At 51.2% G+C, this 13233-nt stretch overlaps 1 protein-coding gene across 1 annotated transcript; it reads right to left on the bottom strand.

The window, feature by feature from the left end:
* Nucleotides 1-5729: 5729 nt before the first annotated feature.
* Nucleotides 5730-6887, bottom strand: S1PR4 (sphingosine-1-phosphate receptor 4). Its single transcript, XM_007176534.2, has one exon. It carries the CDS (start codon nucleotides 6885-6887, stop codon nucleotides 5730-5732), a length of 1158 nt encoding a protein of 385 aa, XP_007176596.2.
* Between the last annotated feature and the right edge of the window lie 6346 nt (nucleotides 6888-13233).

The following is a 13233-nucleotide window of genomic DNA, read 5'->3' as shown; positions in this document are numbered from 1 at the left end:
AGAAAATACGGAGACTTAAAAAAAAAAACTATAATCGGCGGAACTTACTGAGACCCTGTCTTTGCTGTGGTAGAAGGTGGAGAGATGCAGGGGGTTGTGCAAGACGTGACCTTGCGACCCGGAGGAAAGTTGGTAATAAGGAAGAGAGGGGCCGGCCTGATGCGCTAGGTCTCCTGGGAATTGTAGTCTCATTGAACAAGCACAAAGGGTCATGGGAGCTGAAGTCTTCCTGGCAGAAGTCCGGGAAAAATCACTTAAAACTCCCAAGAAATATAGATGTTAACACCATGAGGGCAAAGACTTGTGTCTGTTTTGTGCACTGATGTATTCCTCAGAACTTAACACAAGGCCTGGCACACAGTGGGTGGTTTATATAATTTTTGGATAAAAGAATGAAAGAAGAATCAAGAAATCATGACAGAAGTTTCCTAAAGGGATGTCGCAATGGATTTTGGGACTTGTAGTCTGCAGCTTGGTGTTGTGCTGGGGTTGGTGATACCTTTATACTTAGGCGTATTTATATTTGGGACATACTCAGTAAAAAAAATTATTCGTTCATCAGAAATTCAAATTTTATTGGGTGTCTTAAGTTTGTATTTTCTAATCTGGCCCCCTGAGAACCCAATTGTCTCTGGGCCAGGGGGGGCATCAGTAACTCACACTCCCTTGTACAGATGGGAAGACTGAGGCCAGAGGGTGCAGAGCACATGGCCCTGGCCCCCAGGTTCTGATACCGTTGCCTAGGGAAGTGGGCCTCTCTTCTGTCCCAAGTGAAAGGTGGCAGTTGTGTTGATTAACAGCATGGGTTCAAGTCCCAGCTCCTCCACTTCCCAGCTGTGTGACCTTGGGCAAGTCGCTTCACCTCTCTGAGCCTCCATTTCCTCAGCTGCCAAATATGATGATAAATAATCTAACACTCTTCCCCGGCTCCCCAGGGGTGTGTGAGGATTCAATAAGATAATCCATGTGAATGCACTTGGAAAGGATGAGGCATACATGAAGCGCTCAATAAGTGTTGGTATTATGAGAACGCACAAAGCTCGTGCAGCCTCAGAGCTGCTGCATCCGCTGTTCCTGCAAAACACTCACGGGCCCCCTCCCACTTTCTGCATGGCTAGTTCCTTACTGAAATGATGTTGGACATTTCTTAGTTTGATGTTCGTCACACCCAGCAAATTGTGACCTTTCCGCGGGCAGGTACCAGGTTGTTTATAGCTGCAACCCCATTGCCCAGAATAGAGCCTGACACACAGTTGTTGAGTCAATGAATGAATGAGTCATGAAAACCCCAACACACCAGCCCCTTCCTTCCAGCTGTGTCCCTTGCTTCCAGCCATCCCCAGGCAGGTCCTAGGCATGAGGAGTCAGGAGTGGCTTGGCAGGGCAGGGAAAAGACTGAGAAATTCTGGCCCACGTGATCTTCATCAGCAAATGTTTATTACCTGCTTCTCCATCTATCCCCACTCTTCCAGGCCAGGCTATGAACAGGTAAGACACGCACACTCACCTAGAGACAAAGCAAGAAAGAGCCCTGAACTTGGCTCAGATAACGAGGCTTGGACCTTAGGGCTGCCCATTCCGCCTCCTCTCCTGAGCCTTGGTTTTTCTGTCTGTAAAATGGGGAGGTTCAACTAATCCTGCTTTGTGGAGATGAAACCTTGGGGCAGCCCATAGAATGAAATGGAACATTCATTCGAGTTTTCCAAGGAGAGAAGGAACTGGTATTCATTCTTTCATTCATTTATTCATTCATTCATCAAAGAGGCAGTAACAGACAGGGATCCAGAAGTCACCTGTGGGGACTTCCCTGGCAGTCCAGGGGTTAAGACTCCACGCTTCCACTGCAGGGGGCGTGGGTTTGATACCTGGTCAGGGAACTAAGATCCCGAAAAAAAAAAAAAAGTCACCTGTCTGTGTTTGAATCCCAGCTCTGCCTCTTCCCAGTTGTGTGACCTTGCATAAGCTACCTAACCTCTCTGGGTCTTAGTTTCTCCATCTATAAAATGGAGTTAATGATGGTACTTGCCTCCTGGAGATTTTCCAAGGATTAAATGAGTTAGTACAAAGGTGACTAGGATAACGTTGAGTGATACATAAGGCATTTAAAAATGTTGCCAAACGCAAGTTCGTGTGCCCAATGCACAGTGAGGACAAACAAACCAAAAATTGGAGTTTGGAGCAGAGAAAGGTTTATTGCAGGGCCATGCAAGGAGACCAGTGTCTCATGCCCCATAAACCCCGACTCCCCAAAGGGTTTCAGCAAAGCACTTTCAAAGGCAAGTCAGAGAGGGAGGTGGTTAGTTGTTGCAAACTTCTTGGTGTTGGAATCCTTTGTTCTTGCAGCTGTGCAGGTCAGGTCAGGATGTTCCTGTAAACCTCCAACAAAACAAATGTTATTCCCTATTCTGAAACATTTTACCTCTATGTGAATGGACTCTTAAATGTCGGAGCCTTGAGAATAGGCTCACCTGTATATTTCAGGCCATAGGCAACATTCTTGTACAAAAGGTACAAGGCCACCATGACTAAGCACAGGCAACAGGGCACAAAGGTTAAAGTAAAAGGAACAGGTCTAAAAAGGAGTCAGATTTGTTCTTCCCTATTACAAAATCAGACACATAAGTTTGAGGGCCTTTATATTCCTTGCCTTATCAACATCCCAGGAGGGCAGGGGATATCAATATCCTCATTTTACAGATGAGGAAACTGAAGCCCATGGTGAGTGGCAGAGCTGGGGAACGGTAATGGGTTACAGACACCTGAGCCACCTAAGAGCAGAAGTCAGGATTCATGGGGACAGTTTCATTGTAGTCAGGGAGGAAGGTGGGGGTGGGGAGTAAGGAGGGGAAGAGGTTTCCCAGGCTCAGTGGAAGGCATGATGCTAGGACTAGTTCTCCCAACACTCTAGGTCATGGAGCACCTACTATCTGCTGGGTCCTGTGCTGGGTGCCGGGAACATAGATGTGGCCCAAACACTGTCACTACCTCCACTCTTTTTTTTTTTTTTAATAGTAATCTTTTATTTATTTATTTATTTTTGGCTGTGTTGGGTCTTCGTTTCTGTGCGAGGGCTTTCCCTAGTTGCAGCAAGCGGAGGCCACTCTTAATCGCGGTGCGCGGGCCTCTTCACTATCGCGGCCTCTCTTGTTGCGGAGCACAGGCTCCAGACACGCAGGCTCAGTAGTTGTGGCTCACGGGCCTAGTTTTTCCGTGGCATGTGGGATCTTCCCAGACCAGGGCTCGAACCCGTGTCCCCTGCATTAGCAGGCAGATTCTCAACCACTGTGCCACCAGGGAGGCCTACCTCCACTCTTGTGGAGCTCAAAGTCCAGGGGAGAAGGTGGATGTGTAACCAGGCGCGATTGGATCTATAATGGAGTTGCACAGGCAGGTGTGAGAGCCCAGAAGAGGGCTGAGGAGGAGAAATCAGGGAGACTTCCTGGAGGAGGTGATGCTAAAGCTGAGACCTGAAGGATGGGCAGGGCACGTGCCAGGCAGGCCACTCTACTGGGGACAACAAAGGCAGGTGCAAAGACCCCAGATGGGAGGGAGCAGCAAATAGTGCAGCTCAGTCAAAGCAAAGTGTGACACCCCACAGGGCAGAGGGGCCACAGGGCCCGCTCACACAGGCCCAGGACGCAGGCTGAGAGCTTCAAGGAGGCCCAGGCTCCACTCACATCAAATTCCACCGAGACCTCACCCTGCCTGCCACTGTCCCAAATAAACACACATGGACCAGGAATCAGGAAAATGTAAGAAGTATCCCAGCTTATACATGCTTGGAACGTTTTCCAGTCCTGTCCAACAGAACTTTCTGTGATGATGGCCATGCTCTGTGTCTACACTGTCCAAAACAGTAGCCACAAGTCCCATGTCCCATCAAGCACTTGAAATGTGGCTAGTGTGATCAAGTGGTATGGGTTGAATTGTGTCTCCAAAATTCATGTCTTGAAATCCTAACCCCCAGGACCTCAGAATAGGACCTTATTAGGAAATAGGATGGTTATAGGTGTAATTAGTTAAGCTGAGTCACACTGGAATAGGGTGGCCCTAATCCACCTGGATTAGGACTGGTGTCCTTATAAAAAGGGAAAATTTGCACACAGACGTGCACGCAGGGAGAACCCATGTGAAGATGGAGTCTACAAACCAAGGGATGCCAAAGATTGCCAGCAAATCCCCAGAATCTAGGAGAGAGGGCTCAGAACGAACCAAACCTGTTGGCACCTTGATCTCAGACTTCCAGCCTCCAGAACCATGAGAGGATAAATTTCTTTTCTTTTTTCTTTTTTTTTTTTGACCGCACCGCTCAGCATGCAGGATCTTAGTTCCCCGACCAGGGATCGAACTTGTGCCCCCTGCAGTGGAAGCGCGGAGTCTTAACCACTGGACCACCAGGGAAGTCATGAAAGAATGCATTCCTGTTGTTTAAGCCCCTCGGTCTGTGATACTTTGATACGGCAGCTCCGAGAAATGCACCGAGAAACTGAATTTTAAAAATTCATTTTAATTAATTTTACATACCCACATGTGGCTAATGGCTGCTTTATTGAAACAGCGCAGTAAACAGTTTCCCATCGCCGCATCCCCCATCCTGCAGGGGAGAAACGGAGGCTCAGAACGGAGCTATCCCATCCAGAGTGGCAGACGGGATGCTGACCCAAGAACTTGGCAAGGCGGAGGCAGAAAGACCTGCGGGCACTGTCTTGGCTAGGAAGATGGAGAGAGAGAACTTTCTACCAGCCAAAGGTGGCTACATCCGGAGGGGGTACCCCTGTGTCGCTGTCCCATACCAGTGCCGCAAGTCCTGTGGACTGTTTAAATGCAAAGGAATTCCAAGTTCAGTCTTCAGTCGCACAGGCCACTTATCGAGGGCTCAGTAGCCACATGGGGGTCCCATACTGGCAACACAGATGTAGAACATTTCCACCATCGCTGAATGTTTTGTCAACACACTGATGCCACGTGCCGTGGCAAAAACACTGAGCGAGTAACGACCGCCTCCTGCGGTGGGTTCCGTCTGCTATAGGCCCATTTTACAGATGGGGAAGGAAGAGGCAGTTAGTGCTAAAGGGAGAAGTGGGTGAGATTTCCCCGAGGTCAGGAGGGCCAGTCGGCTCCCCCTCTGCTGGTCTCCAGACTGAGTCCCAAGAGATGCAGAGGCCAGAGGTGGGGGAAGGAGGCCGCCCAGGACCCAAGATGAGAGATAGGGCAGGGAAAGGGGAAGTGAACAGGAAGGGGCGGGTGTCATGGCCTTCCCTGTGCTGCAGGCACAGCTCCAGCAGACCCACAGCCCTCATCCCATCACCCTGATGCCACATGCGAATAAGGGGCTGCAGCATCTCATCCCATCATTGAGCTCTCGCGTTGCCAGGGCACAGACACCCCCCTACCCAGCCTAGCCCTGGCAGCCTGGGAGCCCCACTGAGGCCCAGTGTGGGGCTGGGATTTCCCCAGAATCTCACAGGAGGGGGGCGGCGTACACAGCAAACCCATTCATCCCCGTTCCAGCGCGCTCTCTGTTTCTCCTGTTGCCTCCTGCTCCACGGAGACCGTGGGAAATCCACTCGGCGTCAGCAGCCTCAGGAGGCTTCGGGGAGGACCGCAGGGCCCTGGGACGCACGCCCCCGGCTGCCCTGTTCCTTCCTCTCCATCCAGGCTGCCTGCTGCTGCATCCCTGCGCGCCCGGACGTGCACCCGGCAGCTGGACCACTGCCCCAACCGTGGGCTCAGACGCTCCGCACGCTGGAGATACTGGACAAGGGCTCCCGCATCCGGAAGCTGTGCGAGCGGGAGCCCCGAAAGCTGTCCCTCGGCCTCAGCGAGCTGTCGGTGGTGGAGGCGACGGATTGGGCCTCAGCGGCCCGGGCCAGGCAGTCCCCAGGCCCTCGGAGTCCCAACCGGAGACACGCACAGCAGAGGAAGCCCAGCACGGCCCGGCACACCTCCCGGCTGCGGAAGGAGTAGATGACCGGGTTGACCGCGGAGTTGAGCACGGCCAGTGCCAGGATCCAGTCCATGCCCCGCAGGTACTCCTGAGCCCAGACGTTGGAGCCAAAGATGTCGGCCAGCAGCAGGCCGAAGAGCGGGCCCCAGCACACCACGAAGGCCACCAGGATCATGAGCACCGTCTTGAGCAGCCGCTGAGCCTTGCGGCGGGCCGGGGTGCACAGGGCCTTCTGCCCGTTGGAGCGCACCACTCGGAAGATGGCGCCGTAGAGCACCATGATGGTGGCCAGGATGCAGGCGAAGACCACCACGCAGAAGAGGATGTAGCCCTTGGAGTAGAGCGGCAGCAGGCTGGAGCAGCGCTGGAAGGCGCAGACGCAGTTCCATCCGAGCAGAGGCAGCAGGCCCAGCAGGGCTGCCAGCAGCCAGCAGAGTCCGATGAAGCTGCACACGCGGCCCCTCTTGGTGGCCCCGTTCTCAGCCACCGGCCGCACCATGGTGGCGAAGCGCTCGCCCGCCGTGAAGAGCAAGCTGAAGGTGGAGGCGGCCAGCGCCATGAAGAGCAGGCCCTCGCGCAGGAACCACTGGGCCGGCGCCAGGCGGAAGGTGTGCGCCCCGGACAGCAGCACGTTGGCCAGGTACGCGGCGCCCGTGAGCAGGTCGCTGAGCGTGATGTTCACCAGGCAGTAATAGACCCAGCGGCGGGAGCGCATGCGGCTGGCGATGGCCACCAGCACCAGCAGGTTCTCCAGCACCACCAGGCAGCTCACGGCCACGAAGAGCCCGCGCAGCACCCCCAGGCCGACCTCCTCGGGCCCGCCCCGCCCCGCCAGCCGGCCAGAGTGGTTGTAATGCAGGACGATGAGCCGGCTGTGCCCGACGGCCGCCAGCAGCTGGCAGGACTCGGGGGCCTCGGTCGGGGCCCCCGTGGCGTTCATCGCGGTCCCCGGGGGCAGACTGAGGCCCGGGGTGGTTCGCCCCAGGCAGGGTGGAGCCGCTCGCCTTGCCCGGTCTTGGTTTCCTGTTATTTGAAATTTCCTGTTATGTTCAAGGTACCCCCAGGGTGAGGGTGAGGCCGGGACGGGGAGGGGCATCCCAACGGTCGCTTCCCACCCGGACTCCAGGAGGGCGCTGCGGCTGCTGCCTGCTGCGAGACCGCGGTGCCTCATTGCGGGTGGGGTCCCCGCCCCGTCCCAGAGGGGGGGAAACCTGTTCCCCGGTGACACCCGGGCTGGACGACTTCCCCGCCCCCATGAGCTACTCCCTGCGGGACCCGCTGTTCCGTCACCGGCTCCGCAACTGCTCCAAGCCCGCCTGGCGCACAGTAGGTGCTTAATAAGTGTGCGTCAAGCGGCCGCACACACAGGAGCACCACCAGCTTCCTCATCGATAGCGCAGATGCACCCCGTTTTAGCCTCACGACAGGGCCAGGACCACGCAGTCCACAGAAGGGGAAACCGAGGCCTGGAGGGGCTGTGTCCGTCCCGGGTCCCGCGGAAGAGCACACAGCCGGGAGGTGAATCCCACGCACCCACACGTTCACCCAGGGCCTCCGTGGCGAGACCCTCTCTCCCCAGGTTTTCCGTTGCCTCTCCTGCCCCCTGAGCTGGCTTTGCTAGGAGCAGAGCTGCTGGGGACCGCCACCCGGGGGCAGCACCTCACCTCTGGAGGGGGAGGGTCTCACAGAAGTGGGGCGCTCACCCCACCGCCACCGCACAGCCATCCTGACCCGGCTCACACTGACTCAACCAGCGAAGGGTGAGGACGGAGGTGTGTGGGCACCAGGTCGGGAGAGGAAGTCGGGGATTATGTGTGGAGTGATGTTTGGGGGGCCTGAGGGGGGAGGCACGGCCCTGGCCAGTGTCTGAGCGGGGAGACACAGGTGTCTGAGGGGCTCTGGTGTCCCCCATGGGTGGCGGGTGGGCAGGACACGGGGGCTGAGGACAGCCCAGGGACTGTGGCCCCCGTCCAGCACCTGAACCCTGAGTTCATTGCTCGGCTCTGCAGCAGGACAGTCACAGGGAAGCTCAGAGGGAGGGGCGCCCTGGGAAGTAGCAGCATCTCGTCACTGGAGGTGACCAAGCAGAAACGGATCTGAAGGGGGGGGTTGTGAGAGGAGGGGCTGTGCAGGCAGCCGGGGGGAGGGGGGAGGGGATGAGCACCCGAGACCCAGTCCCAGCCTCACAAGGGACCACCTGACCCAGGCAATTCACAGAGAGACACACGGCATGATCTGAGCCTGGACCCTGGACTGAGCCCTGATCCCAGGCTGAACCCTGACCTTGGCCGAACCCGTGACCATAGGCTGACCCCAAGTCTGATCCCTGACCCAGGCTGACCCCCAACCCCAGCTGAGCCCTGATCCCAGGCTGAGTCCTGACCTTGGACTGAGCCCTGGTCCTAGACTGAGCCCTGATCCTGGACTGAGCCCTGATCCCAGGCTGAATCCTGACCTTGGCTGAGCCCATGACCGTAGCCTGACTCCAACCCTGACCCCTCACCCTGGTTAAGATTTGACCCTGAACTGAACCCTGACCCCAAGCTGAGCCCCGATGCCAAGCTGAGTCCCAACTCTAGTGGAGCCCCAACGCCAACTAAACCCCAACCCCAGCTGAGCCCCTGACCCCAGGCTGGGAGAGCAAATTGAGAACTAGACTAAAATGCTATGAGAGAGCAGAGTTTGGCTAATTTGAGGCCAAGCTGTCCAACAGTGGTGATCTTCTGCCATGAAGTACCTGCTGCCTGGGTGAAAGGCCATATGTGCATTATACCTTATTTAATCTTACGATTATCCCCATGCTACAGAAGAGCAGTCCCCCTTCTAGAAATCTGTCCTGAAAACACAGCTTTAACAATACACATGTGAGTATGCAGAAGGTTATTCATCGTCATTTGTAAGTGTAAAATATTAGAAGCAACCCAGATGTCTGTACACAGGAGAGAGGCTGATGCATTACACTGCACTTCACAGTGGAGTACTATGCAGCCATGAAAAAGAATGAGGGTGATCTCTGTGAGCGGAATGGGGGATTTCCAGGATGTATTGTTAAGTTGAGGGGGAAGTACAAGAGTATATGTAGTATGTTACCTTTTGTATAATAAAGAAGGGGGGAGTAAAATATCCACATATCTTGTTTTTGCAAAAGGAAAGATAAACCAAGAACCAACCAAATTGGTTACCTACAGGAGTGGATGGGATTGAAATTGAAGAGAGGAGGGGATGACACCCTTTGTGTTTTCCTCTTTGTATAGTTTTTAAACTGTTAATGCTTTCTATATTCAACAAAAATTTAAATCAACAACGATGGAGGACAGAAGCTTTAAGATGGACTATAAATAGAAAACAAATGAACTGAACGATATGTCAAATGAAAAACATAACCTCACAGAAATAGAAAAGAACCAACTTATGCAACTTTTGGACACACTACTCACTCTAAAGGCAAAGGGAACTGCAAAAAAAAATTTAAACTTGGTTCAGTACATTTGTTTTTGGGAGTGGCATAGATGTAGTGATTCTGAAACTATCGTGTACTGTGGGACTGAGTGAAGTAGCAAATGTGGCGAAGTAGCAAGTGTGTTGATATTATTAGGAATCAGGTGTTCCCTGGGGGAGAAAGAAGGTGCAAAGATGAAATAGAAGAACCCCACAGGGATGAAATGGGATTAAAGTATCCATGTGGACTTGATATGTAAACACAAATCAATTTCCTAACTCCATCCACTGAGATAACCCAATAGGAATGAGCACACCTAGCACCCAGATCTTGGCTTCTAAATATCATGCCCTAAAAAAAAAAAAAAAGGCATCCAGGACTCTAGGGAGAAATGACTGATTCCAGGGATGGGGCAGAAAGCATACAAGGTGAGCCTGGAATGTCTTGATGCACCAGAGAGTAAGGAAGGGCTCCGAGAAGGATGGGGACCCATGGGAGAAACACAGGCTGGCCAAACCTGAGACAATTTGAGCATCAACAATGAACAATCTTAAAATCACACAGACATGGGGCTTCCCTGGTGGCGCAGTGGTTAAGAATCAGCCTGCTAGTGCAGAGGACACAGGTTCGAGCCCTGGTCCAGGAAGATACCGCATGCCGCGGAGCAATTAAGCCCGTGGGCCACAACTACTGACGCCTGCACTCTAGAGCCTGTGCTCCGCAACAAAGAGAAGCCACTGCCATGAGAAGCCTGAGCACCGCAACAAAGAGTAGCCCCCACTCACTGCAACTAAAGAAAGCCCGCGCATAGCAACAAGGACCCAACACAGCCAAAAATAAAATAAATAAATAAATATATTTTTAAAAAAATCACACAGAAAGTAGGATGGTGGGTGCCAGGGGCAGGGAAAAGGGGGGCATTCAGAGTTAGTGTTCAATGAGGACAGAGTTTCAGTTTTACAAGGTGAAAAGAGTTCTGCAGATGGATGGTGGTGACAGTTGCAAAATGACGAATGTATTCATTCAGCCATACCTCTGAAATGTACAACACGGTTCGTTTTATGTTATGTGTATTTTAAAAAACAATTAGGAAAAAAAAAAGAATGACCATTCCGTATTTTCCAGCAATCCCACTCCCAGGCACTGACTCAATAACAGAGTTTAAAAAATCACCATTTGGTAACCATCCCAGCAATAATTGATCCAAGCAGGATTCATCAGTGGATGCTAAAGTAATTAGGTGGAAGTTTGTTGGGGAGCAGGATATTTACATAATCTCAAAGTATTTTCCTACAGATGATTTATCAGTTACAAAGGGGAAAATGCCTTACTTAGAAACCTGGTGAATAGCAGCTTAACCAAGACACCAAGTAAACACACTGGGAATGGGGAAAAAAAATGGGCCTCCTGGGCCTCCTGGGCCTCCTGGGCCTCCTGATACAAGGCACTGAGAAGGACACATCACTTCTAGGATATTCCTGCCAAACGTGGATCACCTGCATCTGATCGTGGGAACCATCAGACAAACCCACACTGAGGGACATCCCACAGAATAATTGGCCTGGTCTCTTGGAAAGAGTCAAGGTCGTAAAAGGTCATAAGAGACAACAACAACAAAAAAAGCCTAAAGCTGTCTCAGAAGAAAGGAGATCAGAGATATATGAAACTACATGCAATGAGTGATCCCCAACTGAATACAACAACAGGGGAGGGGGGCGTTGCTATAAAAGACAATATTGGGACAACGGTTGAAATTTTCATATGGGCTGTATATTAAATACTATTATTGTATCAGTGCTAGATTTCCTGAAGTTGACCAACACCTTCTGGTTACATAACAGGAGGTGTTTGTTTGCAGGAAATACATTTGGTTTTTTTGTTTGTTTTTTTGGAGTCAAGTTGCATGATGTTGCCCACTTTCAAATTACTTAGAAAAAAATTGAGAAAAAGAATTAAAAATGTGTATATTCTTTATGGAATAGATTGTATACTTTTAGATTATGTTTATAGAGAAATATAAAGCAAAAGGTTAACTGTGGGAGCATCTAGCTCAGGGGTCTGCAGACTTTTTCTGCAAAGAGCCAAATAGTAAATATTTTTGGCATTGAGGGGCAGACAGTCTCTGTCACAATGACTTGTCATCGGGGAAAGCTGCTCCGGACCATGTGTAAATGAATGGGCCTGGCCATGTGCCAATAAAACTTTATTTACAAAAACAGGCTTAGAGCAGATAGTGACCCCTGACCTAGAGGAAGGGTCTATGGGAGTTCATTGTCATCGTCTTGCAACTTCTGTAGGTCTGAAATATTTTCAAAGTCAAAAGATGAGTGAAGAAAATGTGGATTTCCTAACTTTGTGGTCAGATTATGGTCTCTAAATATAATCTCCCGTTAAAAGGAAGCAAGGCTCCTTGGAGAAATGGCCAGGTCCAGGGCTGGGGCTGTGAAGTATGGAATGAGTAGAAAGCATCATGCTGTGCCAGAACTATGAGCTCTTTTTTTTTTTTTTTTTTTGGCTGCACCACGCAGCGTGTGGAATCTTAGTTCCCCAACCAGGGATGGAACTCATCCCCCCTGCATTGGAAATGCAGAGTCTTAACCACTGGGCCGCCAGGGGAGTCCCCAGAACTATGAGGGCCTTAAGGCCCTGGGTCACATCAAAAGGACTTAGGGGCCAACTCAAAGAGGTTTCCACTGGCCAAAGACGAAACAATGTGGGCATAAGAGAAGAATAAGATATTCAATGGATAGAAACACATCAGATGTTACATCCATGAGTTCATAGTGACACAAACGAGAAAAAAAAAACTCTCTGGTGATCTTTTGTGGATATTGAGGAAGTAACAAATTATTGTGAAAACTGCTAAAGAAAAGTCAAGAATCAGGCATTTACCCTGTCTTTCCTGCACAGCCTTTATTTCTGGGTAACCAATTACCTGATAGGGGAAAGATGTTTCTTTAATCATACTCCATTTTTTAAATTGCTTTAAATTGTGGTAAATTACATGTGACATTAAATTACCATTTTAACCATTTTTAAGTGCACAGTTAAGTGGCATTAAATACATTCACATTGGGGCTTCCCTGGTGGCACAGTGGTTAAGAATCCGCCTGCCAACGCAGAGGCCACGGGTTCGATCCCTGGTCCAGGCAGATCCCACATGGGCCACCACTACTGAGCCTGCGCTCTAGAGCCAACGAGCCACAACTACTGAGCCCGTGCGCCACAACTACTGAAGCCCGTGCGCCTAAGCCACCGCGATGAGAAGCCCGCGCACCGCAACAAAGAGTAGCCCCCACTCGCTGCAACTAAAGAAAGCCTACGCACAGCAGCGAAGACCCAACACAGTCAAAAATAAATTAATCTAAAAAAGATACATTCACATTGCTGTGCAACCATCCCCGCCATCCATCTCCAGAACTTTCTCATCTTCCCAAACTGAAACTCTGTCCCCATGAAACAGACTCCCCAGCCCCTCCTCCAGTCCCTGGCCCCCAGCATCTACTTCCTGTCTCTACGGATTTGACTCCTCTAGGACCTCATGTGAGTGGAATCAGACAGTACTTGTCCTTCTGTGTCTGGCTTATTTCACTGAGCATAAGGTCCCAAAGTTCATGCATGTTGTAGTGTGTGTCAGAATTTCCTTCCACTTTAAGGCTGAATCATATTCCGCTGTATGGGTGAACCATATTTGTTTATCCATCCATCTCTCAATGGACACGGGTTGCTTCCGCCTCTTGGCTATTGCGAATAATGCTGCTGTGAACACGGGTGTACAAATATCTCTTTAAGACCCTGCTTTCAGTTCTTTTGCTTGAGCTGGGTTTTTTAACAGAAAAATTCCAGA

This window comes from Balaenoptera acutorostrata, chromosome 2 (assembly GCF_949987535.1).
Source record: "Balaenoptera acutorostrata chromosome 2, mBalAcu1.1, whole genome shotgun sequence".
Classification (NCBI taxonomy): Eukaryota; Metazoa; Chordata; class Mammalia; order Artiodactyla; family Balaenopteridae; genus Balaenoptera; species Balaenoptera acutorostrata.
Note: the sequence above shows the minus strand (reverse complement) of the source record. Positions and strands in the feature narration are given on the sequence as shown.

Coding starts and splice junctions, on each gene's coding strand:
- S1PR4 (XM_007176534.2), bottom strand. CDS start 6,887: ATGAACGCCACGGGGGCCCCGACCGAGGCCCCCGAGTCCTGCCAGCTG.